Source organism: Symphodus melops (assembly GCF_947650265.1).
Source record: "Symphodus melops genome assembly, chromosome: 16".
NCBI lineage: Eukaryota > Metazoa > Chordata > Actinopteri > Labriformes > Labridae > Symphodus > Symphodus melops.
In genome coordinates this window covers 20,885,120-20,912,869 of record NC_136706.1, presented here as the reverse complement: position 1 = coordinate 20,912,869, position 27,750 = coordinate 20,885,120, and the positions used below count along the sequence as shown (strand labels likewise).

Sequence of the window (27,750 nt, the reverse complement as noted above, 5' to 3'; positions counted from 1 at the left end):
AATGCAACCATGCATTCTGTTATCATGCACACAGTTAATGATTTAAAATAAAACAATATGTTAAATTTAATTTAATATTTTAACTCCTTTAATTGTCTAGGTAGTCGTATAGTGATGTCATTCCTGCAGTTGATCCACACGATGCTGTTTATTGTTAAAAGATTAACTGTTCACACACACACACACACACACACACACACACACACACACACACACACACACACACACACACACACAAACAGGGAAAGTTGTGATGAGGAAATGCACCAAAAGAAAAAACAAAAAGAAAATAGAGGGGTATTTTTTCGTGTCAATTCTCTTTGATATCAAATAAAATCTGAAGCCTTTGTTGCATTTGAGGAAATGCAAGAGAGAGGAATCTTAATAAATAAATAAATAAAAAATAAACGTCATGTCCACTCTGTCAGTTTTTTGTCTCACTGTCAAACTGCCTGCAGGTTTTCTGTAACAACAATCTGAAAAACATAGAAACACACGTCGACCTCACCTCCTCCTGTGTGAAGTGTTGCTGAACATGAAGTGTGTGTTTGCGTGTGCTAGCATGCTGCTCAAATTAGCCGTGTTGTACCGGGCCTTGGCAGAAGATGAGATGAGAAAGAGCCTACGGGGAGGGAGGGCCGAGAGAGAGAGAGAGAGAGAGTGAGAGAGAGAGAGAGCTCTGTATGTTTAAAGGGGAATGTATCATTATTGAACTATTAAATATAACCATTATAATCTTTATTATGAATATACCGTCTTGTGTAGCCTCATCTGTGCAGTATTGCTTGGTGGTGAAAGTTTGTCCTGTACGAATGCTGTTGTTGATGTAAAGTGCAGGTCACCATGGAGACGATGCTTCATGCTGCAGGTGTCAAGTGAAGCTAGCATACTGGTAACAATGTGTTGAAGTGGCTGTGAACACCAGAGGGGGGGTTTCAGCTGCACCTTTCCTCTCTGAGGTGTTTGGATATGAAACAATAAGGTGGCCTCAGAGACGCCCGACGTCTCTGAGGATGTTTAAGCAAACCGCAGCTATCACAGGTCTGTCCAAACAAAGAATGCAACACGATAAAAATGATCATATTACTTTTATTGTCATCGTCTGGGCAGCTGTGGATCACTTGCTAGAGTCGGGCTTCACTCAGACAGACGGTTGCAGGCTCAATCCCCAACTCCAGCCACACGTCCGGCGTGTCCTTGGGCAAGGCTCTTAACCCCAAATTGCTCCCGCTGTTCCATTGGCGGTGTGTGAATGTGTTTGAATGGGATTAGCTCATTCTGATGGTAGCGTCTTCTGTCTCCCGTGTGTGAACGGGTGTGACATGCGGCGTAAAAGCACTTTGAGTAGTCTAAAAAAGGGCAATGTGTGGTTTACTCTGAGGCTTTCTGGGACAACATAACGTTCAGAGAAAAGAGGCAGGCTTGAGTTTTCCGATTTCCTGCTGCAACTTGAGTGTTCATCCTAAAGAAACTCACAGAGCAGCTTTAGCCAGGAATGACCTCATCGTTAAACTGTGAGACACACACACACACACACACACACACACACGCACAGACAGCTGTGTGTTCAGTTATGTTGTGCGGATGCTTCCATGACTTGTTCCACTTCAAAATGCTGCAGAAATGCCTGAAACGATCAGCCTGCCCTCTTCACTCAGTACACTTTCATTCATGCCAACAATGCACTTAACTGTGTTTAACATGTTACTATTACAACTGCTGGTTTCGTGTGTCTCTGTGCATGTGTGTCGCATGAATTCGTGTAAGCTATTTGCTTGGCTCTCAGCCCCGAAATGTCCCACTCTGGTGCAGCAGGCCGCCATTTTGTGTCAGATGGGAAACTGACTAATTGAATTACAAGGTAGGCAGATCCGTTTATGTGCATGAATGTGTGTATTAAAGTGACTGTCTGTCGTTTGAGCTGCTTTCATTCCAAAATACAACTTTTGAAAAAACCCTGAACACAACGTTTGGTCTACAAAACGGTCAGTGCAGCTTAACGAAAGAAAACTCACAGTAAAGGTTTGTTTTAACCTTTACTATGAACTTTTTATACAAGGTCCACATTTCACTTCACTGATTTTTTTAAAGTAGCAACACATCTCACACAAAGTCAAACTCACTTTCATGCTGACAGTTATAAGTGTCTTTAAAGAGTCTGATTAGCTAATACAGACGGACACGTTACAGAGCAGCCTCTGCCGTCAGCGTGTGAATGGGTCATGTGACCTGAGGTGTAAACGCCAAACAACCTCAAGTCTATTTACTCTCCTTGTGTGTTTGTTGTCTGGGGTTCCCCTGTTGGTTGTGGCTGAATTGTTGTTACGCTAGCCTTCAGTTAGCTTATAATGGTGCATGTTGGCTGTCAGAGCTAGCGAGTGTGTGGCCAAGGCGGTTTAAAGGAGTTAGCTTCCACAGTGTTCAAAGGTTGTTTGTTTTTTTCAATGAAATGACCTCAAAGTGAAGCCTTTCTGTCCTTGTGAGGACATTTGGCTTCGACAAAGACCTGTCTCTCCCTCAACCCCTTCACACAGGAACATACACACACACACACACACACACACACACACACACACACACACACACACAGAAACACGCACACATGAATGCCTCCTGCAGATGTGAATGTTCCCTTGTGCATTCCTTAGTCCAAATATTTGGCTGCAGTAACCGGCAGCAGAGAGCAGCACTCTGATTTGCTCCAAGGCTACGATGAATATCACATGTTATCACTCACACATAGTGACACACGCACACGCAAAAATCTGCCTGTATTTGTGGTGATAAAATGTTTTTAAGTTGCTCATAATGTGTTCAATATGACTTTAAATACACCCAAATTTCTTAACTCAATCCTGCCTTTGTCACTTTTTTCCTATTTGTACTCCTTATATGTTAATGTACATATCTTTTATTTTGATAATTGTTCCTGCTCATAAGCTTTTTGAATCTTGATGAAAAATATGACATAACATAAAAGAGTGCAACATCTAACTTGGTGAGCGCTGCCCGCTGACTGTAAATGAAGGTCTAAATTCAAACCTGTCAAAACAAAAAAACTAAGAAAAAATATGATAAAATAAAAGTTGTGATAGATATTTATCAGTATATCTTGCAGTTAAAGAGTTTTTAAACATTTGCTAAAAACTGCCGAGGGTTAGGAAGGTGTCCAAAGATTATGGCTTACATCTCTGTGTGTGTTGGCCAACAGGCACTCCTAATGCATTTGAGCATTATCATGCTGTTTATGCATCCTTTAAATATGGAATCACACATTTACATGTAATCATTTATGAAAGAAAAAAACAACCCAGTCCTCATGAGAGTGAAACTCGAGATGAAAAAGTACACGCGAATCGGTCAGAGGTTAAAAAAAAAGAGGAATATTTGTAAAAAGAAAGAGGAAAAAAATCAACGTGGAAAAAAATGATTAAAACAAAATTAAACAAGGTGCAAAAGATAAAAAAAAAATAAAATAAACACAACAAAGAAATACAAAAAGAAGAAAAAAGGCTGTAAGTTCAATAAAACAACAGGTTGTTTTCTCTAATGAGAGCACTGGCTTCAACAAAGCCTGCGTCTCAGTGATCTGAATATCAGCCTCCGAACACACACACATGAAACACACACACCCTGTTGAGTCGCTGCAACGCATGCTGCTGCTGCTGGTGCGGATTAGCTTCATCTTTAATCATTGTTTTCATTCTGAGCACGCTCTGTGTAAAGTATACCTGAACACAAAGCGCTGAGCGGGTCTTTCTCTCAGCGGCAGTTTGAACTGAGCGCTGAACGAGACGTACGGCCGCTCTCAAACCAGAACAGGTCCAAGACACTGATCTCAGGTTTAAGTGCTGGACTGCTAGATGGTGGGTTTGCAGTGATGCAACTAGACTCCGCCTCCTCTGAGACATGTCTCCGGCCAGAAGGCGAGGATGGAAAATGAGGGTTGATGAATATTTACTGAAATAAAAGAAAGTTAAACAGGACACATTTCGTAAAGACACAGTGGACCACGGTACAAGCTTTTTGCTAGCTGTTACTGCACTGACTCCCGCCAACTGTGATGTCACATGCAAACCCTCTATAGGCTTCACGTTTTGGCTTAAGGGCAGCTAGGAAGTTGTCATGATGTGAACTGGCACTTCTCCAGCAACCCGCTCCAATTTCTAGATTTGATCCCTAATGGGACTTGAGCAGGTGACCCTGCGGTTCCAAACCCAAGTCCCCAGAGACTGAGCTATCCTTCAAGGGCATACTCAACTCTAATCCCAAAGTCAGCTGTCCGTCCTGGGTTGTAAGCATTATAACGGATGGATGGATGGAAGGATGAGATGGATGGATGGATTGATGGATGGATGGATGGAAAGATGAGATGGATGGATGGATGGATGGATGGAAGGATTGATGAGATGGATGGATGGATGGAAGGATTGATGGATGGATGGATTGATGGATGGATGGATGAGATGGATGGATGAGATGGATGGATGGATGGATGAGATGGATGGATGGATGGATGAGATGGATGGATGGATTGATGAGATGGATGGATGGATGGATTGATGAGATGGATGGAAGGATTGATGGATGGATGGATGGATGGATTGATGGATGGATGGATGAGATGGATGGATGAGATGGATGGATGGATGGATGGATGAGATGGATGGATGGATGGATTGATGAGATGGATGGATGGATGGATGGATTGATGGATGGATGGATGGATGGATGGATGGATGGATTGATGGATGGATGGATGGATGGATTGATGAGATGGATGGAAAGATGAGATGGATGGATGGATGGATGGATGGATTGATGAGATGGATGGATGGATGGATGGATGGAAGGATGAGATGGATGGATGGATGGATGGATGGATTGATGAGATGGATAGATGGATGGATGGATGGATGGATGGATGGATGGATGGATTGATGGATGGACGAACATCATTGGCCGTAATCAATTGCATGGCGGTATGTTGAATCGTCTTCTTCTTTCTCCTCAGTCATGAACGTTGGCCCCAAATGTTTAAGGCTATGTAAAGATGAAGAAGGCAGTACAGTATTAGCTCTGTCTAGAAACCTTGACAGACAGTCTGAGATGAAGTGTCTCCTTTGTTACCACAAGGGATTCATCTAAGATGCAGTGGAAATTCTGGTTTCTTAAGTCGAAGTTCAGAATCATAGAAGTTGCCATGAACAAACACGAGCGGCACGCTTGGCATTAATGCTAACTTCAAAACCGTCCTTTCAAAGTCGCTTCTCTAATTTCTTTTTGAGATCATTTTCTTTAACACATCCGTAAGGTGCAATGACAAAGGTTGATTAAAATAAACCAGTCCAGCTCCTCCTTCATTCTCACAAACAGGAAGTTGAAGTCGGATATTTTTTAACCCCCTGTCGTAGCGCTTCCCTCCAATTTGTTGAATTTCTCAAAATGTTCCGTTTGTGCGGCTGAAAGGAAAATCACAGAAAAATCACCATAAGGGCTGCTTTGCATTTTTAATTAAGAAACTAACATATGAATATATTTGCATATTATTGAGTTGCAGATTAAATCATGCATACATAATTAGCATGCAGCAGCGCTCGTTCATTCCTCTCTCTCTCTCTCTCTCTCTCTCTCTCTCTCTCTCTCTCTCTCTCTCTCTGCACTGTGCTTACTGTTTTTTTTCGGCAAGCTGTGGTTCTGATGGATGCCAGGCACACACACACACACACCCTCTCCAAACACTTTTGGTGTTTTGTGTGCATGTGTGTATGGGGATGCGCGATAGTGTGTGTGTGTGTCTCTCAGTTTGTTTTTTTGGAGGAAAATTAGCTTCTGATTTTCTCCGTCAGAATTGAGGCCACGTCAGGTTTTTACCCTGATTACACCGGAGAGAGAGAGAATGAAGAACTCTCTCTTTCTTCTCCCTCTCATTTATTCAGTCTGTCAGCCATATTGTTTGTTTATTTAACTATTCGTCGTTGATTTATCTCTATGTGTTTTAGCCAGGCTGCTGTTTTTTTTATACCATGTTTTTCTCCATAAAGACATTTATTGGAAAGTTACTTAAAGTTCGATGTTTCTCATTACAAAGAACTTTAATTTTGACTCACTTTTTCGATTTCACTCCACACTTGTATGTTCATTGTTCAGCACGTTTAAAAGTAGAACGTGAGACATTAATCTAAAGCAGCCATCATTGCTAGTCGTCTCCAAGATTTATCTAATCGCTAATGTTTCATAAATTCAGACTTGCAATGTTGGTCATATACTGTCGCCCCCAACTAGTCAGGGCAGTAGCTCTGCATATCTGAGCCCAACTGCAGTACTGAACTCCCCAGATGTAAAGCAGCATGGTGGACTGATGGCATCCAGCACTGCGGGGCGGTTTGGCAGTATTTTGATCCAGAAAATGGAAAGTTGTATGTAGGCTTTGACAGGTTAAACTAGCATATACCCAGTCCACCAAAGCTATGTGTAATCACAAGCAGCAGGCATGTTGATGTTAAGCAGGATCAAAGGCAGGTGTTGCTAACCATCGTCACATTCAGCAAACCAATCTGACATTGTTTCCCTGCAGACGCTGTGATTGAGTCTTTAGCTAGCTTCTAGAAATCCTGCTAACTTTTGACTGTTTTCTTCATCGAAAACGAAATTAGTCTCTAGGAACACCAGGGACATCTACCCATTGATTTATTTAAAAAAAACATCAACAGTTAGATTTCCTTTGTGACTGCACACAGCGCTGCTAAAATCTCAGTGTGTCAGAACACATAATGACGGTAAAATCTCCCTTCAGTCTGAACGTGTAAACCTCGTGACTTTCACCACCCATCAGGTCGTTTTGTTTTCTCACCCTCCAATAAGGACGACAGGAGGTTCTTCTCTACTCACAAAGCACTGCTACACATCATCATACCTGCACAGAATGGAAACAACATGTTGTAAAATGTTTGGTTGGATTTAGACACAAGTTTAAAAACAGTTTGTGATTGGGTGTAGTAAAAAAAAACATGGATGCCTCATAGTCATGAGTAATAGACCTGGGTTTCATCACCTTAGTTTGTTTTCCAATGGGACTTGAATCCTGCTCTCTCAAACTGTCACTGTAAGTGTCAGTGTCAATGAGCTGTAATGGGACACCAATACTGAGTGTTAACACTCTCATTTGGACATTTTAAAGGAGCAGCGTGAGCATCAAGGATATGCACCGAGAGGAAACATCTACATATCTGTCACATTATTAGAATTTCTGCAGGTTGAAGACATGTTGATGGACGTCCACAGGTGTGTGCCAGTGTTGCAGGGATATCAGACCCAGTGTTGCTGAGCGAACTCTCAGAGCTCTACAGTTTAAATGTCAGAAAAGTTTATCTGCAGCACATTAACAGAAACTGTTTTTTTTTGTGTGTTTTATCTTGTTTGTATCTGGCGTGGGGATGTTTGGAGATTTAGCCATCAGGGTTTCCATCATGTTGTCACCGAGCCAGATGTGGACAACACCTGAGCCTTGTTTATTTTCACCTCCATTGTTATTCCTGTGAACATGCACCAATTAGGAGACATTTTATAACATTTTGTATTTTCTACCGTTACAAACTTGATAACTTTGTCCTAATATGAGGACAGATCAAAGATATCTATGATTCATTAATAAATGTATTCATTCATAGATTACAGTCAGTAGCTTTATTAAACAAAGACTCATACAAATGTAATGTCACTCATGGCCTCTGGACACGTGTGTCTGTCCTCTGACTGGATTCTCATGTTTTGGTTTGTTTTGGATGACTCTTGATGTTTCTGATCGGGGAGCTATAGTGTGTCTCCCTCGGCCAATGACAGCGTGCAGGGGAAACCGACAAACTTGACGGACGTGGACGTAGCGGCAAAGAAGAGAGAAGAAAAAAAAATCCTCGTAAGGCGAATTGCCAAAACCTGCAGGGAAAACCTTGTGTTGGCTTTTACCTGCTGACACAGAGTTGTTCTGCTTTCTGTTGGACAAGCAGGTGCCAAACACCAGCGATTAGCTTGCAGCAGTAATGTGGGTCCAAGCTGTAAACGTACACACTATGTCCTGCAGAGATTGTTGGCCTCTGGGGACGACGAGCCCAGGAGGAGGGGCCCAGTTTGAATGTTGTGTTTAAAAGCTGCTTCTGACTCCAACTTTAAAATGTACGTATCATTTACCCATAATCCTAAGAGTGACTTTAAAGTACGGTTTCTAGAGTTCCCATCACTGATGACTAGTTAAAGCATAAACTGTACAGTATGTGAGTATGACAGAGTCGACTGGTTTGTTGTCCGACTGTTTGGAGTTGTGGCTGTCCCCATCTTGATGGATTTTTTGTTTTTTATTTTTTTTGTCCAGATTGAGACGACAGGTTGGATAAACATTGCTACACCTCTACTGTACGGTCGACAGGTTACTTCTGTAGCAACTAACCAATCACAGGTCGCCACATTTAAAAAAAATGTCAGCTTCCCAGAAGTGAAGACAAAGCATTTGGAGCGCCCCCTACTGACTGGATGCAGTATAGATCATAAACTCTGCCTCCTCCATGTTAACAGATGGGACATTTTGTTTTCTTAAAATCCTTTAACCTTCATCTGGCCCACAACACTAACAAGTGTTTCTGTTTTACGTGGGCTTTTATGTTCTACTGCCTGTGCTTGCTTGTGTGTGTGTGTGTGTGTGTGTGTGTGTGTGTGTGCGTGCGTGTGTGTGTGTGTGTGGCTTACTACTTGCAACTCTTCAATCCTGTCGATAACTTTATTATTTGTAAATTCAGACCTGCAACATAAAAAGACTCAAATCAAAGGCTCACAATAGGAGGAGGCTGTGTAAAGAGAACAAAGTGCTGAGAGAGAGAGAGAGAGAGAGAGAGAGAGAGAGAGAGAGTTGGTAGGCCTTTAGGCCAGCCGTGCTCTGTGTGTGAGAGAGAGAAAAATAGAGGGAGCTATTACAAAAATAGAATTAAAGAAGAAGAGGGAAATGAAAAGAAAGATTGTAAAAGAAACAGACAAAATGAGGAGAAGAAAATCCAACAGGACACGATGAAGAAAAGAGAGAGAAAGAAGGACAAATGTGATTGACGGCAGGCTGAAAGGAAAATGAGAATAAAGTCAGACAACAAGGAGAGAGAGGAAGAATGAGAGACATACAGAAGGATGAAAAGCCGAACGAGAGAGAGAGAGAGAGAGAGAGAGAGAGTGATTGACAACTGGGTGTTGTTATGTGAAGGAAAATCCCGTCAGCGTGAAATCAGGATGAAATGTGAGATTATAATTCAACGAGGGATTAACTGGAGAGGAGGAGAGAGGGAGGATGAGGAGGAGAAGAGAACCAGAGGAGGAAAACTTGGAGAGGAGGATTTAAGGGAAGTGGACAGAGTTTAAATGGAGTGAGAGACGATGTGTGAAAAGGGGAAAGAAGTGGGAGGGAGGGAGGGAGGGAGGAGTATAAAGCATAGGAGGAGGAAAGAAGGGAGGCTGAGGAGGGGGGACGAGAGAGAGAGAGAGAAGAAATGGAGGAGGAAGACGTGAGAGAGAGAGGATAGAGGGGATAAAAGAGGCGGTAGGAGGAGATCAGGAGATTGCTGGTGGAGTTCATGTGATGTCGTCCGGCCCCTTCAGCTTTATTCAGAGATAAAACAGCAAAGATCTGTCAGATCAGTCCAACAACAGGTTCTTCAGTCTGTTAGAAGCAGACACTCAGTGTAGTAGAAAGTTCAATGACTCATGTTTGTTGTTTATTTCCTTACTCCCCCCCCCCCCCCCCCCCCCCCCACAGTTGTAATTTATGTTTGTATTCCATATGTAGTTTTTTTTTTTAGCTCATCTGAACTATTCTGTATTTTATGTATTCTTCTGTACAGCACGTTGGTCCACTGTGGTGGTTGTAAAGATTGGATTTTCTTTCCTGCCTCTGCTCTTCAGCCCTCTTCACACATCTCCAAAATTTGCATCCAAGTGTTCACCCTTTAAACAGACTTTCTTTTCCCAGCTAGCACTTTTTGAAAACCTCCTCCGGAGCTCAGGTTACCTCTTACATCCTTTCCTCCACTTTACCTGTTGTACCAGATTTTTTTAAAAATACCTTTCTCCCTGTCACTTAACCCCTTTTTCCCCCCCCCTCTCCTCTTCTTCTGAATGCTCCCTTCTTCTCATCCCATCTTCTCTGCTCTCCATCCTTCACTTCTCACCTTTGTTTCTCCTCCTCTTTTCTTCCCTCCCGGTTTCAACCTTACAACTATTATTTTTGTTCCCTCTTTCCTCTGTTTTATATTTTCTAACTCCCACCCTTCTATTTCATCATCTGAACTATTTTTTTCACCCCCCCCCTTCCTCCCTCCTTTTCTCCTCCACTTCTCCCCTCCATCCTCCTCTCCTCATCTTTGTCCCATCTTCCTCTCCTATGCCCTCCTTTGAGCTCCCTCTCTTTCCTCCTCCCTCTTTCTTCCCCGACTTCATTCTTCTTCGTCTCCTCTGCAGGTTTGTTGAGCAAGCGTCAGACTAAATTAAAAACGCTGTCTCTGCTTCTTTCGCCGACCAACCGGGTCACTTTTTTTTTTTTTTTTGGGCGCTGTATTTTCCCCCCTGTTCTCCTCTCCTCTCCTCCCTCCCTTCATCCCTCTATCGCTCCCTCTATTTCACCGTGCAGTCTGGTTTGGGTACAATGCTGGGAGCGAGCCAGCGCTGTAGACAGATGGTCCACTTATTAGATGTGCATCAGCCCTCCCTCCCCTTCCTGCAGCTCGCTTTTTAATCAAATTAAAGCCGAAAGAAGAAGAGAGAGAGATAGACAGAGATAGAGGGAGAGAGAGGTTTGGGAGGTCTGCTCGCTTGTTTTGGAGTCTATTATTTGTTTGAATAGGATGAATGATGACGATGTTAATATGAAATTTGGAAGACTGAACACTGACTGTTTTGGGGATTGCCTGTATCACTCTCTCTCTCTCTCTCTCCCTCTCTCTCTCTCTCTATTACTGTCATTTTTATTTCATAATTTATAAAAGAGAAACTTCACTAATTAAAAAAAATTGCAATTAGCATCTCATATAGAGAGTTAGTTTTCCTCAATGTTAGCACGGTCGTTTTTAGCGGAGATGGCTAAAGGGTTAGCAACCGCTAACGCCATCCATATCTTTACCAGCAAAGTGCATGCACAATTCACAATGTGCTAATAATTTCAGTGTGTGTATAACTTTTTATACAAAGTCATGTACATGTAGGAATGATGACGGCCATTTCTAAATTGACTGTCACTGTTTTCAAGCTGATTGTCAGGAGCCTTGTGTTGTTGATTGTTGATTTTTTTTTTTTTATCTTATTATTATTTTAAACTACTCGTGAGATGACCTGCAGGGTTGCAGTAACAGAGATATTCATTCACATTCTGCGAATCCTTTGTCATCGTTTCTGTTCCTCCTCATACCGCCTCTTCAGAAACAAATGGGTGACGTGAGTTTACGTCGATGTTTGATACCGTCTATGGCAAAGGTTACCACACCTCGTCTTACTCCTAGCTTTACTTCTGTTTGACTCTAAATGAGACCATAGTTTACAAAATGCCCAACATGCTATCCTAAAGAACACTCCAAACAAGCGACTGAGAACATTAACTCATCAGGAAAATGTCTTTAATGTCAATAAATCAAGTGTGACGTTTGTTTTATTTTTCTTGTTGACGTCAGATCTCTATTTGCAGTTGAGACGCCCCCTGCTGGCCAAAACATAGACTGCACATTTAAGACACTTGGCTTTACTTTTCAGACCCAGAAGCTACGTCTACTCTACAATACAAATGTTTTCAGGAAGTATCCACATGCAGAAATAGTCAAGAATGGGAAAAAAAAAAGTGTTTGTGCGCTGCAACATGACGTAAAGCCAACGATGAAGCCCACATTTGTTCTGTGGATTGTGATGGGTGTTTATAATGGACAGCTTGGGCAATAATGAAACTGTTCTCATTATATTCCCGCCTAAAGGTAGAGTGTAAACAAGCCGTCGGAGAAATATATCTTTTTTAAATCTCTCGCTGTAGACTGATCCAAAAACGTTCCAGCTTAATGAAACAAACTGGCTTTAAGTAACTGGAAATATCTCCGTCCTTCTCCGCAGAGCTGCCTGTGTTTGTGAGCGTTCTCGGGAACAGTCAGTATTTCTGGGTCTGTACACAAACCTGTGTGTCAATCAGACTTACAATGGAGGCTCTGTGGTATTAAAAAGTTTACCTTTAATTTCCCAGGCACCATCTGAGCAGGAACTTTATTATTTTGGAGATAAACAGTGGAACAGCTCCTCACACAAGATCATTGTTTTAAGACAATTATATTTAGATGAAAGGACACATTAAACAAACCGCCAGTTGTCTGTGACTCCAGCGATGCCAGAAAAAGAAAAAAAAATCAAATGTTCTTTCAGATCAATAAACGTGCTCGAGGTAATTATGACGCCTCCTATTGGCTGATGTGAGTATGGACAATGATTCCTTTGTGTGATTGATTCCGCCAACTGTGCGGCCTGTCACGTGAACGAAACGATAGCCTATTGGGAAGGGAGCTGGGAGAAGAAGGAATCTGTTTTTACTCACCTCCAATTCCCCCTGTAACATAAACAGCCAACCATCACGCTGTCTCCACATCTTTATCAAAAGTTTATTTTATTTTTTTATTTTTTTTTGAATGAATTTTCAGTTTTCCCAAAATCAAAATGTCTTTCTGCTGATCAGTTATGTTTGTTTATTCTAAAGTCGTGTTTGACCTTGAGGGAGTGAGGACTCTCGGTGAGTGGAGAATGAATGTGTGTGTGTAGATCAACGATGTGACCAAAAGAGCACAACACACACTCCAGGAAGAAAACATTTTCAAGATCTTAACCTGGTCCTTGCTTTATAGCCCGAACCATGACTTTTTATTTGACTTATTACTTACAGTGTGTCTGCAGGTCCCATCTGCTCTCGGTTGTATTTTGGGCGTGTGTGTGTGTGTGTGTGTGTGTGTGTGTGTGTGTGTGTGTGTGTGTGTGTGTGTGTGTGTGTGTGTGTGTGTGTGTGTGTGTGTGTGTGTGTGTGTGTGTGTGTGTGTGTGTGTGTGTGTGTAGCATGTCTAACAATAACAGAGAAGAGTAGAAAATAAATAAATTAAAAAGACTAAAAATGTTGTTTCTTAGTATAATTTAAATATATTAAAAAAAATTTAATTTAAATTTTAATAGGGGCGATGTTTTGCTGATATGTAATTTAACATAGAAAAGGATAAAATAAGGGACAGAAGAGGAAGTCAAAATATAAAACATGAGAGGTGGGTAGGAAACCACAGCCGAAGAAGGAAAGGAGAGGACAAAACAAAACTGGAGGAAACAACATTGGAAGGTGAAATTCAACATTTAAGAAGGAGCCGACACAGGTGGAGGAAACAAGGGAGGAGGAGACAAGAGGAGGAAACAAGGGTAGAGCAGGAAGAAGAGGAGAGGTGGACAATAAGAAGGAAAAATGAGAGAGAGGGTGCTGTGAGATGAAAACAAGGGAAGAAGGGAGGAAATTAAGAAATGTATAATGGAAATAGGAATGTAGAAGGTGGTACATGAGACCAAACAAGGAAAGAGAAATTATGAAACGATGGAAGGAAAAAAACAAAAAAACAGAAATTATAGAAAGCAAGGGATGAAGATGAAGAGGAGGAGAGAAAACAAGGGGTTTACTGAGAGAGGTTGAGAGGAGAGGAAACAGAGAAGGAGTGGATAAGTAAGGAGGAGTGGAAGGATGAAGGGGATGTGAAAAAAGGAGGAGAGTGTGATGACACGCGCGGTCTGGAAGCGGTGGAAAAAGTGAATATTCGGTTCAGTTCAAAGGCAGGCGGTGAAGTGCAGCACCGCGCGAGGGGGGGGGGGGGCGGTAAGAGAGGGAGAGGAGGGGGGGGGATGACTTCCAGATTTACTGTGGAAAGTTGAAAGAGTGTCGGCAGCCACGCGCGCGTGTCCGCGAACGCCTGTGCCCGTGCATGTGTGCTCCGTCTCTGTCTGAACCGTATATTTTCCGTGCGCGCGCGGCTATGCGTGTGTGAGAGCGAGCGAGGGGACGAAAGAGAGAGAGGGAGAGAAGGGGAGGGGCACACCTCTCTCTCTCAATCTCTCTCTCTCTGCCTACTTTGCATATTCCGCGTGCCTCGGCTCGGCCATATGGGAAAATGCAACTGAAGGAATTGTCGGCGGGGAAAAAAAACGCGCAGGCAGGAACACGCGAGCGGAGCGGCGAGAGTTTGAGATCATAGCAGACCCCGAGAAAAAGTTCCAACAGGAGAGGAAAAGAAGAAGAAAAGGTGGAGAAGAAGAGAAGAGAAGGGGTTGGGGGAGAGAAACAAACCCAAAACTGACAGAGACCAGGAGAGACGCGGAGAGGAAAAAGGGGAGAAATAAGTGTTTTCCTTTCTGCGGAGGAGCGGAACGATGTATTGTGCGTACACCATCCCCGGGATGACAGGCAGCTCACTCATGTATTACTACAACGGCAAAGCGGTAAGACGCACACTTCTCCATCCGCGGCTTCTTCCGTGCCCTTTTCTCCTTCCCCCCGCGAGGTTTTGGGAGTCAGACGGAGAGAGAGAGCGAGTGAAAGGCGGAGAGAGAGGGGGAAGAAAAGAGGAGAGAGAGGGAGGGAGAGAGAGGAGGTGTGAAGGTGAAGAGTGTCGCGTCTTTACGCACTAACTTCGCGGCGTGTCGGTTCGCTGCCGCGCGTCAAAGTGCGAACGGACTGTGAGCTCTTTCTCTTCTGTCCGTCTGTCGGGGGGGTTATTTTTGGAAGGAAAAAAAAAACAGCAGTACTGTTGTTTATCGGGGGAAATTAAAGTGAGAGAGTGTATGTAGCGATGTGTTAGAGTGTGGCTGGTGTTTATGCGTGTGCGCTTGCGTGTGTGTGTGTGTGTGCGTGCGTGCGTGCGTGTCGAGCGGAGAAAGTGACAGGAGCTGCGTTTGAGAGAGACGGAGACGTGAAAAAGACGCAAAGACTCTTCTGTCATGAACACATTTTTATAGTGTGTGACTGTGTGCGTCAAACCTCTGCTGTTAAAAAAAAAAACACATATAAACTAGTCCCTTAAATGAAACCTTTTTACATTTTGTCTCCCGGATTTTGCGCTTCTAAATTGAACCCGAGATAATCCACTCTGAGCGTTATTTCTTTTGTCTTTTTATGTCGCTTATTTTGTTTTTTAAAATAGACTTAAATGTAGTAAAATAAGATCCTTATTCTGATTAGAATTAATATAATTAAATTGCATAATATATATATTTTTCATGTTTTTTTTTCTTCGATTCAAGAGCTTTCTACCTCAAACGTTTGAATTGGTGTTTTAAATTTCTCCGTTTTGTAGAAATTGTGTTTTATTAATACAACAGAAAAATACAGAAAAAGGGAAAACGCTGAGAATATTTTTTTTCTAACTAAACCGAAAATTTAGGAATATAATTTGTGTTTTCATGTCATCAAAAACAATTACTGTATCAAATTCCCTAAAATAGGAGATTGTATGTTTTTACCTTCATGTTGAATGCGGCCTAAAATATCTGTTCAACATCAGACAGACGGATAGAGTTTTGTTAATGGTCTTTTTTTAATGAGCTCTATGTACTGTATCCTATAAGGACTAACACATGTGAAAGTCATCCAGTCAGGATGAAGCTGTCCTGCTGTGAACCTGTCTGTCCTTCTGTCTGTCCCCCAGTAACCCCCACCTGTAAAAGGGTGGAGAGGTTTGGGTGGGGGGGGGGGTGATGGAGAAGGAAGTGAAGGCTGAGAAAGAGAGTCAGGGTGTAAAAAGCGAAAGTGGAATTTCACAGGTTTTCTCGTGTAAAAGCAGGAATGTCAGCGGGCTGCAGGTGTAAATGAAGATGGAAGGCTGGGATTTCCCACAGATCCACCTGTCAGTGAAGTGTCTGTCCTCTGTCTGTCTGCCTTTGTCTCACCTTTTGACTCTACATGAGGGTTAAGAGAAGGGAAAAAAGGAGGATTAAGAGGAGATGACAGAGAGGATGAAGGATAAAGAGGACAGAAATAATCCATTTTGTTTAATATGAGCAGAAGCACGGTTTGAAATTAGAAGGCCATTTTAGATTTTAACAAGCAAAATATATTTTGAGTCAAATATATAAATATAATATAATAACTGATTTATTAATCCATAATAATGTTTTCCTTCGTCCGGTTTTTCTATTTTTAATCTTTTTAAAAAAAAACACATTTTCTAAAAGATTAAATCTCATTCTCATGATTACATTCATAGTTTTTAATTCTCCTTTGATTTAATTTATACATTCTGTATTCTGAAGTGTTCATTTTTGTTGACAGATCTGTGAATTTCCTGGATGTTATCGGTACGTTCAGATGCTTTTGAGGCTGCTGCGACCTGGCCGATTGTAAACAGAGCTTCCGTTGTTTAAACACTTCCACACCAACAGTCGTCCTCTGTTTCCTCGGCGGCTGTCGGGGCTCCGGCCTCCATCCGGCCGCTGAGCGCCTCAACCCTAACGCTATCGACCATTAGCCCGGAGCCTTGTGCTTTTTGTGCCCACTCTCTCCCCGTAGTTTCAGGCCCTTCTTTGTATCAGCTTCTCTCCGAGCCGGAGCTCTTTTAGCTGGGCGATGCCACGGGGCTCGACGTGGCACCGCTTTGTTTGGCTGGCTGGCTGCTGGATGGCACATTGTGCCGATGGTCTTGATCCAGTGCCAAGCTCCTTTCCATCTTCACCGTACCCCCCTGGCCGCTCGCTCTGCCTGTGTCACAGCTTGTTTACAGCCGCTGTCGGCTGGCAGTGAGAGAAAATACACAAAAAAAAGGAGAAAAATAAAGTCCTGTTTTTGTCTGCCTGTGGCCTGTTTTTGTAGTTGTTTAGTGGGCTAGTTTTGGGGTGTTTTAGTGAGTCGTCTCGAAGCAGACTCATCGCTTGGTGTGCTGTGGAGGCAGAGATGGAGCGAGAGGAAACTGGGGCAGAGTAGTCAGGTTTGAGAGAAGAGGCTCGGGCAGAACTGCAGCAGCAAGCAGCGGCCCGGCGAGACCGAGCGACAGAGAAGAGGCTGTATGGGGCTTTAGTTTTTTGGGAGAGAGTGAGGGGGAGGGTGTGGAGTGGGAGGGGGGGGGAGGGCCGAGGCCTGAGCTTCGGTTAGCGGCTGTCGGCTCACTAACTTAAGCTCCAGCAGCTTAATGAGGCAGCAGAGAGCCGGGCTAAAACAAAAGGCCTCATTTAAAGCCGGCCCGGCCAGCCGGCTATTGTTATGCTAACACAGCGTTTGAATATTCAGTAAGTTTTAATTAGGAGAGTCCTGAAGCCGCCTGCCAAAATCCTGCAGTCCCCTCTCAGTGTGCAGCTTCAGGAAACACACACTTTAAACACTTTAAAGTGACGAGGCTGTCCAGATGCAATTTGTTTAGCGTCCGCTGCTTTTCTGAGACAAACAACAATCTGAGATTTTAATAGATTTTCTTAATCACAGTTTTTTAGTCAGTGTGCTCTGATTACACATTCAAAATAAGGCTTCTCATTAGAACGAATGTAAAATGAAAATATTACTGAAAATGGATTTTCCATTTTCAGTAATATTCAAGGCGTGGTGTTACTTTTATGATTCCTTTCAAATGAGTATTTCCGGTGCATTTTATCATTTCATCTTTTCAGCGTTTTCTCCGGTTTATGCAGAGAGGAGGTCAAAAGGTCAAGGCCAAAACCCCGGTAAAATTCAAATGTGTGATCAGACAGTTGGTCCTGTTATTAAAAAAATAAAAGCGTTGTTTAGTGTTGTCATAAATGCAGAATTGTTTAAATTAGAATAGTTGATTTTATTACATTTATATTTGAATGAATGAAAGAATAAAACAGTGTCATGGGTGCACCTGTCACATAAAAACAAGAAGAACTGTGTTTAAGTGTGAAAGGAGAGACATGATGTCATGGCCTCAATCAATCTGCCTCGGAAATATAAATCTATGAAAACCACTCAAACTCCACAGAGAAGCTTTTCACACATGCAGCAGCAAATATGCAAATCAAGCTGTGTGTGTGTGTGTGTGTGTGTGTGTGTGTGTGTGTGTGTGTGTGTGTGTGTGTGTGTGTTGGTGTTTCATAGAAAGAACGCTTGTGTATTTAGTTTTTTACTTTCAGTGTTTTTATCCACAAACATGCATTTAATGCAGGTGTGTTTACATGGAGTTCACACACACTCAGTTCAGTATGTGAGGAGGAAACACAAGGTGTGTGTGCGTGTGTGTGTGCGTGAGAGAGAGAGTTTTTGTGGACATCCTGTGTGCTCAGTAGTCTGGAATTAGAGCACAGCATGTTATGCAATTATAACTTTATAAATAGATGCATTGTGTGTGTGTGTGTGTGCAGGCCTCAATCTTCCATCTGCTTGACTGATTCTGTACGAACAACCAAATCAGATTGAATGGCATGTTTTTTTGTTTGCGGGTTTCTGCTCACACGAGGAAGTGAACTTTGTTTTTTAATAACGGCACGCCTCTTCTTCCATATCTGTCTGATGTTCCCTCTGTGGGCTTGAATGCCTGATACTGTAAAAAAAAAAATAATAATTTAAATGTTGAAGTGGTTGAACATTTAATGATGTGTGTTCTCATGTTTTCTCTTTGTGTTCATTTCAAGCAGAGATTTAGATAAACACATCCGCTTCCTTTGTTGTGCTTTTTTTTATTTATTTTTTTGATGAAAGCTGAAAACTCGAGTCTCTTTTATGAGTGTGTTACTGTTGTTTGTTACATCGTCTGTTTCTGCTGCGGGGTTCAATCTTTGTCCTTATGCAGCAGGTTGAGTTAAATCAGGTGTTTGAATGTGTGTGTGTGTGTGTGTGTGTGTGTGTGTGAGTGAGAGAGAGAGTGCAAAGTGCTGCCATCTAAGTGAGGTCGTTCAGCGTTCTTCTAGTCACTTTAAAGTCTGCTATTGTGTGTGCACGCATTATGTGTGCTCATACGTGTGTGTGTGTGTGTGTGTGTGTGTGTGTGTGTGTGTGTGTGTGTGTGTGTGTGTGTGTGTGTGTGTGACGTCCGGTCAGTCAAAGCCCGACACACTGTTCAGGCTTAGATTTAATCCTTTTGCATCAGATTATCTGACACTGATGCTGCTGATACACACACTGATACACAAAGTACTGCTGACACACACACACACACACACACACACACACACACACTGCACTATGTTATTTTTATCATTATTTACAGAACTAAAAAGGCACCGTGATGTGTTCACTGACGCCCTTCAGGTTACTGTCATGGAGTCACAGAGGTGTGGGATGCATTTCAATGTCTCTGATCGTTGATGTGTTTTCACCTTCATACAGCAGGACGCAGATCTCTCCTATTTCTGAACACAACTCTTTTTCTTTCATTGATTGAAATCAATAAAACGTCTTTTTTTTTTAAAGCTGCTCTCATGCAGAGGCGGTGCCTTTAAGGGCCTTTAAAGAAACGACTGAATGAGTCCAACAAGGAATTAGATATGAAGAAAAACAAAGGACCAAACCATCAAACATAACAGGCTCATAGCAACAGGTCAATATAATAAAGATTTGGAAAAATAAAAAGGGCAATAAGACAAAGAGATTTGTTTCAGAACATTTGGGGGGGGGGGAAAAATCCACCGTTGAGATTTAATTTGAATTTATTGCTCTTTGACTCTTCCGTCATTTTCTCCGAATGAAGACGAGAGGTCCCCAGACAAACAGCCGAAGATGATCCGATAATGACACAAACACACACAAGGTTCAGCGTTGTCTAAAGAAACGTGGAGCGAGTGGGGGATGAAAAGCTAAGACACTTTGTGTTTTTTAATTTGAACTAATGGGATGTTGTTTGTCATGGTAGTGTGGATGACACTCCTCTCTTCTTCTGCTCCTCATTACTAATGTAGGGGAAAGGCTAATGAGCAGGTCGTTAGTGATGTCATAGGCGTGTCACATGTTTGAAATATAAACGGCAGGCCCATGAAGCGCTGATGTGTGGGTGATAATGACGCGTTTTCTTGTTTAATCTTGCATAAAGGTGGAAGATGACTTTTGTTGGTACGCGGCCTGCTCAGCTCTGGTTCATTTCCCGCAGCTCTCCGTACGAACGTGGTTCATTCAGCTCTTTGTTCACCTTCAACATCACCAACCTGCCATCCCTTCATTCTGTTCTTCCTTAGCTGTAATGCTCTATGTTTGTTTTCATATGTGCAGGTTCTTCTAAAGGTTCTCTTCAAATCTCTCCGACCTTTGAAGTCATGGTTACATTGTTTATAATTTGCACTTTTATCAAACGTTACGTTGAACGAGTCCTCGTGCACGTCGTGCAGCAGCCTTTATGAAGAGAGGCCTGTTCAGCTCTCACACTGTTAATATCTCTGGACATGTTTCGATACCGTTGCAAGTTGCTTTTGAGTCAGCTGAGAGCACGACACAGATGTTACCTGAAGGACTGCAGCGTTTCATCAAAAGTGACGGCCATGTTTGCGTTTCCCCCTGCACGAACTTGTTTCTGCACATCCCGTGCCTCGGCACCTGAAAAGTTCTAACATGCAGAGTCGATGTCGAGTGGATGTTGCAACTTTAGCAGCAGTCTCTCAAACCCAAACAGAGCTGTCCGTTCAGCACACCGCCTCCCCTTCCTCCCTCCCTGTTCTGACTGAGTGCAGCCGTTTGCGTGACAGATCTCTGTTCAGATACAAAGCCTGTTCGTTTGTTTGTTTTTTATTTCTGTTGAAGTGTTTTATACCAAATAGGGATGTTTTTGACAGTCTACACAATTCTCCTTTAATTGTACTCTTAAGACAAAACTCTGCAGAGTCCCTGAGTGGGCGGGGCCTCCTCTCTTCCTGCATGTGTTGTCAGAGCTAACGGTCGAGCAAGGGGGGGCGTTCACATGAAGGAAACATGTCCAAGCAGAGGGAGGTTTTGTTCAAACTGTCGGACATTATTTCTTTAAAGCGTGTTTACAGATAGAGGAGACATTTAAATTGAATGTATTGTGAGGTTAAATGTGACATTGAAACCTGAAACACACAGAGCTAGAGCATTGAACACATGTTATGGTAAACACATTATGCACATATTATTTTTCAAGAATTGTGTTTGATTAAAAAGTGTTCACGTTATTAAAGGTCGCTTTAGGAAGTGTGTACTGCAACAACAAATACATTTATGTTTGTCTCAAGATTGCAAAATGTTTGGACTGATCTCAAGATATTTATAGTTTCAATGTTATCGGCCGTATTTGATCAATACCAGACGGCAATGGTCAATGTTTCAAGTGCTGATGAATTTTTGTAATATTTACAGCCCACTAAAGCCGTCCAAAACAAAACAAGTTATTTGTGTTTGGCAACAGGCACCTTTTCTATGAAACCTTCTTTCATGTCAAATTCTGCTGAAGTGTTTACGAGTCTGATTGCTCAAGATCCGCTTCATTTCATTGAGAATATCCGTAATGTTCAACAGCGACTCCGGTTAGTTGTTTTCTCTCTCTCTGTCTTTATCCACCCTTGATTTTGATGTGCGAGGTCGCAGCTGCCAAAATGATGTGCATGCATATCAAGACACACACACACACACACACACACACACGCACACACACTCGGTCAAACAGTGAGTCACTGGTGTGTGCGGAGGGGAAGAGTGACTGTAGCGTAGCAGAATGGCTCGGCATTCTTTGGATAGCGGGGAATTTCCACCCCGACCTGTCCGTGTGAAGAGAGCCTCAGAATGTCTGATTCACAGGTTTGACTCCCAGTGTCTGACTGAGGGTCTGCCAACCTCATCAAACCTCTGAACACGGGGGTCAGCTGGCAGGCGAGCACAGGCAGTAGCAGCAGTAGATGACGCTTCATAAAGTTGGTTGGCTGGCGCGCACGGATGATCATCGTGCAGAAGCCTTTGAGCTCCACGAGCTTCAGGTAGCCTTATCACAAATCTTAGGATTTTAGCAAGCTGCTGATTGGCTGGCGTTGTTTGTATCCATATCTGATCGGACTCGATCTTTTGTCTGGCTATTGGAGCTCACAGATTGCCAGTCGAAGGCAGGACACGTAGGCCATCTCACGCCTCACGTGTTCAGATGCAGAACAAAAGGCGTGAAATCGTTCCGCCCCTGATTAGCCATCAGAGATAATCGGGAGAAGACATTGGCTGTGGTCAATGGCGGAGCTGGCAAGGATAGTGCTGTGTGCATCTGTGCCTCTCGCCCTCCTGAAATGTGACACACTAAGACACCAGTCTCACTGCTAATGAAATAGTGCAAAGGCGTTGTGATAGCCAAACTTCATAACGCTGCTGTAATAGACCCTCGATCTGTAAAGGCCTTTAAGACATCATGTTTGTTATTACATCTGATGCATAAGGATTTTAGGGAGCTATCCGTTTTAACAGACCACATTGTTGTATGCTTCATTTTGGAGCGGGGGCTTTTTGCCTTGATTGGATAGGATGGTGGATTTAAACCAGGGGGAGAATGGGTAATGACCACAGGCTGGATTCAGCCTTGGAGGACCATAGCCTCCGTTAATGGAGCGTAACCTAACTGCTAGGCCATATGTGGGGAATGTTTGTGTGCAATAGGAGGGTTTCTGGTGAATATTTCTAGAAAATTGAATCAGCTGCTTTATTTTGCATAAACTCAACAGCTTTGCTGCCTCGCTCTGTTCAAATATGACATTTAACCGAGGAAAGGAATCAAGGCTGCTGCTGCTTCTGCTGACTCAGCTCTCTCAGGTAAAAAAAAACAAAAAACCCTTAAGGGGTTTTTTTTTTTTTTAAACACTGGAGACCATGGTCTTAATCTCAGCCTCTTAATTATCAACGTGAGATTGTCAAATTTAAGTTAAGCTGACTTTGGGACGTTCGCTCTGCACCTTGGCTTTGGTTTGAATTCAGGTAAATTGAACGGATCCTTTAAATTCAGCTTTTTGTCCTTGACATCAGTCGTTACCGTAATGGGCTCTGCTTTTGTTTGGTTCAGCTTTACTGGCATCCTGTGAGGTAACACTAGCTGCTAGGTAAGCCTGCAAAGAAACGTGAAAAGATTTCATCCATCCATCACTTTTCCCGTTTTTCCCGTTGGAGGTGGTCATGGGGCTGGAGCCTGTCTCAGCTGTCATTGGACGAGAGGCGGAGTAAACCATGGACTGTTTGCCAATTAGGCACAGGAAGGAGACAGACAAGCAGCCACACTCACATTCACACATACGGACAATTTAGAGTCACAAATTGAGCGAAAGAGCAAATGTGTTTGGACTGTGGGAGGAAGCCGGAGTACACAGAGAACAACCAGAAAGAGGCCCTGCCCTCCTCTCTGCAGCAGCAGCAGCAGCAGCAGCAGTGTGCAGCACTAAAGATTTTAATGTTCTTTGTAATTGACTTGGAGGAAGTTGTGATGTTTTGTTTGTTAATTGTTGCACAGGATTTATTCGGCGTTTTGCTTTTGAGTTTTACTCACTTCGCTTCGATTTCATAAAACGTAACAAATCACCAGCCGGCGTTTTATGTCCTGTACTGCTGTAAAACACTGTCTCTATGACAACACAACTCACACACTTTATTCTCTGTGAGTGTGATTGTGTACGTCATGGTTCGTCTGTGCTCAGGAATATTTGTTGCTTAGAGTAAGACCATCACTCCTTTACCGTAGCGGGGAACTGTGGTGATTTTGCTTTATGTTTGTGTGTGTGTGTGTGTGTGTGTGTGTGTGTGTGTGTGTGTTCGTCTACTAAAGCCTATTCTCATATGTTCTAAGCACAAGCTTCACAGGAAAAGGCGGGCTTAAGTAAGTTAACATTTTTGGCACGAGAATAAAGAAACGCTGTGTGTGTGTGTGTGTGTGTGTGTGTGTGTGTGTGTGTGTGTGTGTGTGTGTGTGTGTGTGTGTGTGTGAGTACGTAAGACACCCCTCTACACTGTGGTGGACACACTTGTTCACAGTAGAGCCCTTCTGCACACACACATACACACACACACACACACACACACACACGTACATAAAACCTACCCAGTCTTCATTATCAAAGTGGAAAACGGGGCTGTTGTCATTTTGTTAGGCGTGTGTGTGTGTGTGTGTGTGTGTGTGTGTGTGTGTGTGTGTGTGTGTGTGTGTGTGTGTGTGTGTGTTTTAGTGGGTCAGTCATGCTGTGGTGAGCTGTTAGGGAGCCTGCATGGACTCGCTGATAAACACTGGACAGCTGTCACACTTTAAACAACAAGACAACAAAACCGTGCGACACAATGCAGCTCAGTGCGGCTGAATGGCGGTTAGCGGCGTGTGTTAGCTCAGACAGCTAACACACGTTCTGTGAACACTTCAGCAGCAGCAGTGACAGACAGATACCAGTGTTTAAAGTCCTAGATGGTGGCGGCACCTATATGCTGCATTCAAGTGCAGTCATGTTCATTTGTAAATCCCCTTAAAAGAGGTTATTTTACACGTCTGTCCCCTTTTATTAAACTCAGAGAGTATGAAAGATTCATTTGAACACAAATGGAAGGGAAACCGTGAAACTGGCTGTTAAAGCTGTTAAGAATTCATTAGGTTATTAAGACACCAACCAGATGACAGACTGGATCCCTACATACCTCGCGGAGTGAAGTCACTGCCTCATTTGTTGTGTCAAAATGTGTTGCACATACACTACGTGTATAGTGTTGTAACCAAACAAGCAACGTTACACAACAACATATAATAGCTCACCTGTTGAGACCTCCATTGTTTATTTTTTTTAATGGAGTCTGGAGGTGTTGAAATCAGCCTGCCTGAACACTTTTTGTATCAACACCGCCAATCTATCTATCTATCCATCTATCCATCCATCCGTCCATCCATCCTCCATCCGTCCATCCATCCTTGAAGAATGGATGGGTGAAGGTTGTACATGTGGTCAAACATCTGGTCAGCATGCTGCTGTCTGCTTTCACTCTCCATCAGTTTAGATTTGTCCTATGCTGCTGTTAGTACTCAAATGCACCTCCAGCCAACACACATCTATCAATAACTCTGATGATTGATACTATCCAGATCATGCCATGCTTGTTTAAACAATACCTGCTTGTAGCGAAACATGGGGAAAAAGGAAGAAAAAGAGCAAGACATGAAAGAAAAGAAAGAAAGAGGCGGAATGAGTCAAAGACAACAAAGAGAAAGGCAGGACGACGTAAAGAAAGAACAAACAGAAGAGAGTTGTGCAGCTCCGGAGTGCTGAAGTAATCAGCTCTTTGATCTCGCTCCTTTATTATTCCAGTGTGGGCCAAATAATGCAGTCCTGATTGTGTTCCTGGCATCCAGCGAGCTTCCATATGTTGGCTATTAAAGGCTCTTAGCGGCCGAGTCTCCACGCTGCGGCTCCAAACTGCTCCTTCTTCTTCTGTGGTGGTTTTTGAAGGGTCATTGGTTCAGGTTCCGACAGGAGAATTATTGGATTTCTGGATCATTTATTAGATTACTGACTATTATTACCACTTCGATGAGAGGTGCATTTATAAGGGAGAGCAGTCAAAAGAGGAATTTCATATGTCGTCGACAAAGCTGAGGCTTTAAAGTTTTAGAAGTCATTCATCTGATCAGGAGCTTTGCGTGACGTTGCCGACAGTAAAATAATTCATTTCAGCCTCTGCCTGAAATAGTTCATTTAATCTGCCCCCCCACCACCACCACCACCACCACCACCACCACCACACACGGGTCCACTGTCTTCTGATTGGCCAACTCACTGGAAGCCTTCCGGGAGGGCAAAACGCTGCAGGGCTGCCAGTGGAAGGCTGCTGGGAAATGTGGTTTATGTTAGGGATTACAATGGCGTAACTAGACCAATCCCTTTAGCGCCGTCTGCAGATATATCCTGGCATTATACTTACATACGTTCACTTTTATAAAGTCAAATTTTGCCCATGTTGGGCATCCAGGTTTGATTAAAGTGGGGACTCGTCTTCAGCCCCAAAAATGGGAAAAATTCTTGTTTTTGCTGACCCATGGTTACCAGCACTCAAAGAGCCACATCATCAGTCACAGTTGTTTGTTCTGTTCAGCACTTCATTACCGTAGTAGCTCATCTCGTTTTACTACCCATTCATTGTTTCCAGCCACACATAGAGAGACGGAGGAAGCGGTGAGTGTCTCAGGCCCAGAGGAAACAGAACTGGAGCTCAGTGAGTCAGTCCACACAGGAGGCGGTTACTCTAATCTTTATTAAGGGTTTTATGGATCACCAGTCTGAACAGGATCAGAATCAGATGTTCAGAGGAGCGTTTGAGATAGTTAAGGTGGACCCGATTGAAGCTGCCGAGCTCTTGGAACAACCTCTGAAGCCCCAAACATCTCTGGAGGAATAAAAGCATCGAGGCACCCCGCATCCTCTGGCTTCTATTTACTGGTTTTATGTTGCTCTTTTTTTTCCCCCCTGAAAATATTTTGTGCATCAGCTTGAATTTTATTCTCAGTGCGTTTGAATCCGGATCAAAGGGAAGTGCAGTGATTGAAAGAGGTGGATAACGCTGTGCAGAAAGGAGATGCAAAAAAACCCGTAGATGTAATGAAGATAAACAGCAACAGAACGTGAGACGGCCCCGCGGGACTCTGAGGTCTCTTTTTGCATGGCTCTATTGTGTCAAATCTTTTTTGTTCCTCCATGTTTGTGGACGTCTTAATAAGAACTGATTCAGTCTGTTTGACAGCTTTGAACGTTCAGATTCAGACATTTCTCTCTCGCTGTGAAGTGATTTAAGAACGTGTCCCCTCTGAAAATCTTCACAGAAGGCTTATATCTCAACCTCATACTCGGGTTATGACAATAAAAGGTTTTTTAAACGATAAATAAAGTAAAAGGAACTTCCTGTTGTCGGAAAAAAAAAAATCCAAGGCACCCAATATGATATATTTGTTTTTAATTAGAAGAACATTGTTGAATTGCGCGAATAGAGTACTGAAACCATGTGGATGCATGTAGACAGGACTCTCTCTCTCTCTCTCTCTCTCTCTCTCTCTCTCTCTCTCTCTCTCTCTCTCTCTCTCTCTCTCTCTCTCTCTCTTTGACTCGGGCCAGGCTTCGGTTAAAACAGGACTGAAGATGTGGAGTTTTTTTTTTTTTGAAAGCCTCGATACTTTCAGAGTATCAAAAAATCAGTGAATTCAGATGCTCTCGCTCGTTCACGACTTTTCCTCTCCTCTCCACATGCACCCAGACTTTCTGCTCAGTCGCACCACCAAACTGAGCTGGAACATCTGTAAATGAGTTCTCCAGGACGTCCACTTAGTTCTGAAGAGCGTATAGAGAGACGAAGCAGCAGCTGGATGATCTAATGGCTGCACTCTCTCTCTCTCTCTCTCTCTCTCTCTCTCTCTCTCTCTCGCTCTCTCTCATCATGAAGAGGGTCAAGGGTTAAAATCCCTGCGAGCCAAAATGACGAAGATGAGGGATTAAGTGTGTTCATGTATGTGTGAGTGTCTCTCTCTGTGTTTCCTGCAGTCACTCGTAAACAGCTGAAGGCGAGCAGGTGTTTTTTAATGATTATTTATTAACAGAATTTAGAGCAAAGACTCTTTTTAGTCTCAACTGCTTTGGTTTGATTTTGGTTTCCTGGGCAATTTCTGAAATCGATAAAAAGACGTATGAAATTGATACTTTTAGTTCCATCATTTATTGATGTTTTATAACGATAGATCTATTAGTTAGACATCATAACATTTAATGTCATCATTTTAAGCCAAGCCGGTTAGTGCATGCGCCCCATGTACG

At 42.9% G+C, this 27,750-nt stretch overlaps 1 protein-coding gene across 10 annotated transcripts in view; it reads left to right on the top strand.

The window, feature by feature from the left end:
* The window catches only part of tcf4 (transcription factor 4), a 230,504-nt gene that overhangs the window by 145,614 nt on the left and 57,140 nt on the right, over positions 1–27,750 (top strand). For 2 of the 10 annotated variants that reach the window (XM_079365230.1, XM_079365222.1), the window contains exon 1: positions 13,911–14,514. The exons of 7 other annotated variants lie outside the window; for them this stretch is intronic. In XM_079365230.1, coding sequence (XP_079221356.1) covers positions 14,446–14,514 — 69 coding nt within the window. In that variant the 5' untranslated portion in view covers positions 13,911–14,445. Of the gene's footprint in view, positions 1–13,910; positions 14,515–27,750 lie in introns of those variants that run through there. One more of the 10 variants, XM_079365229.1, reaches the window with a different exon arrangement.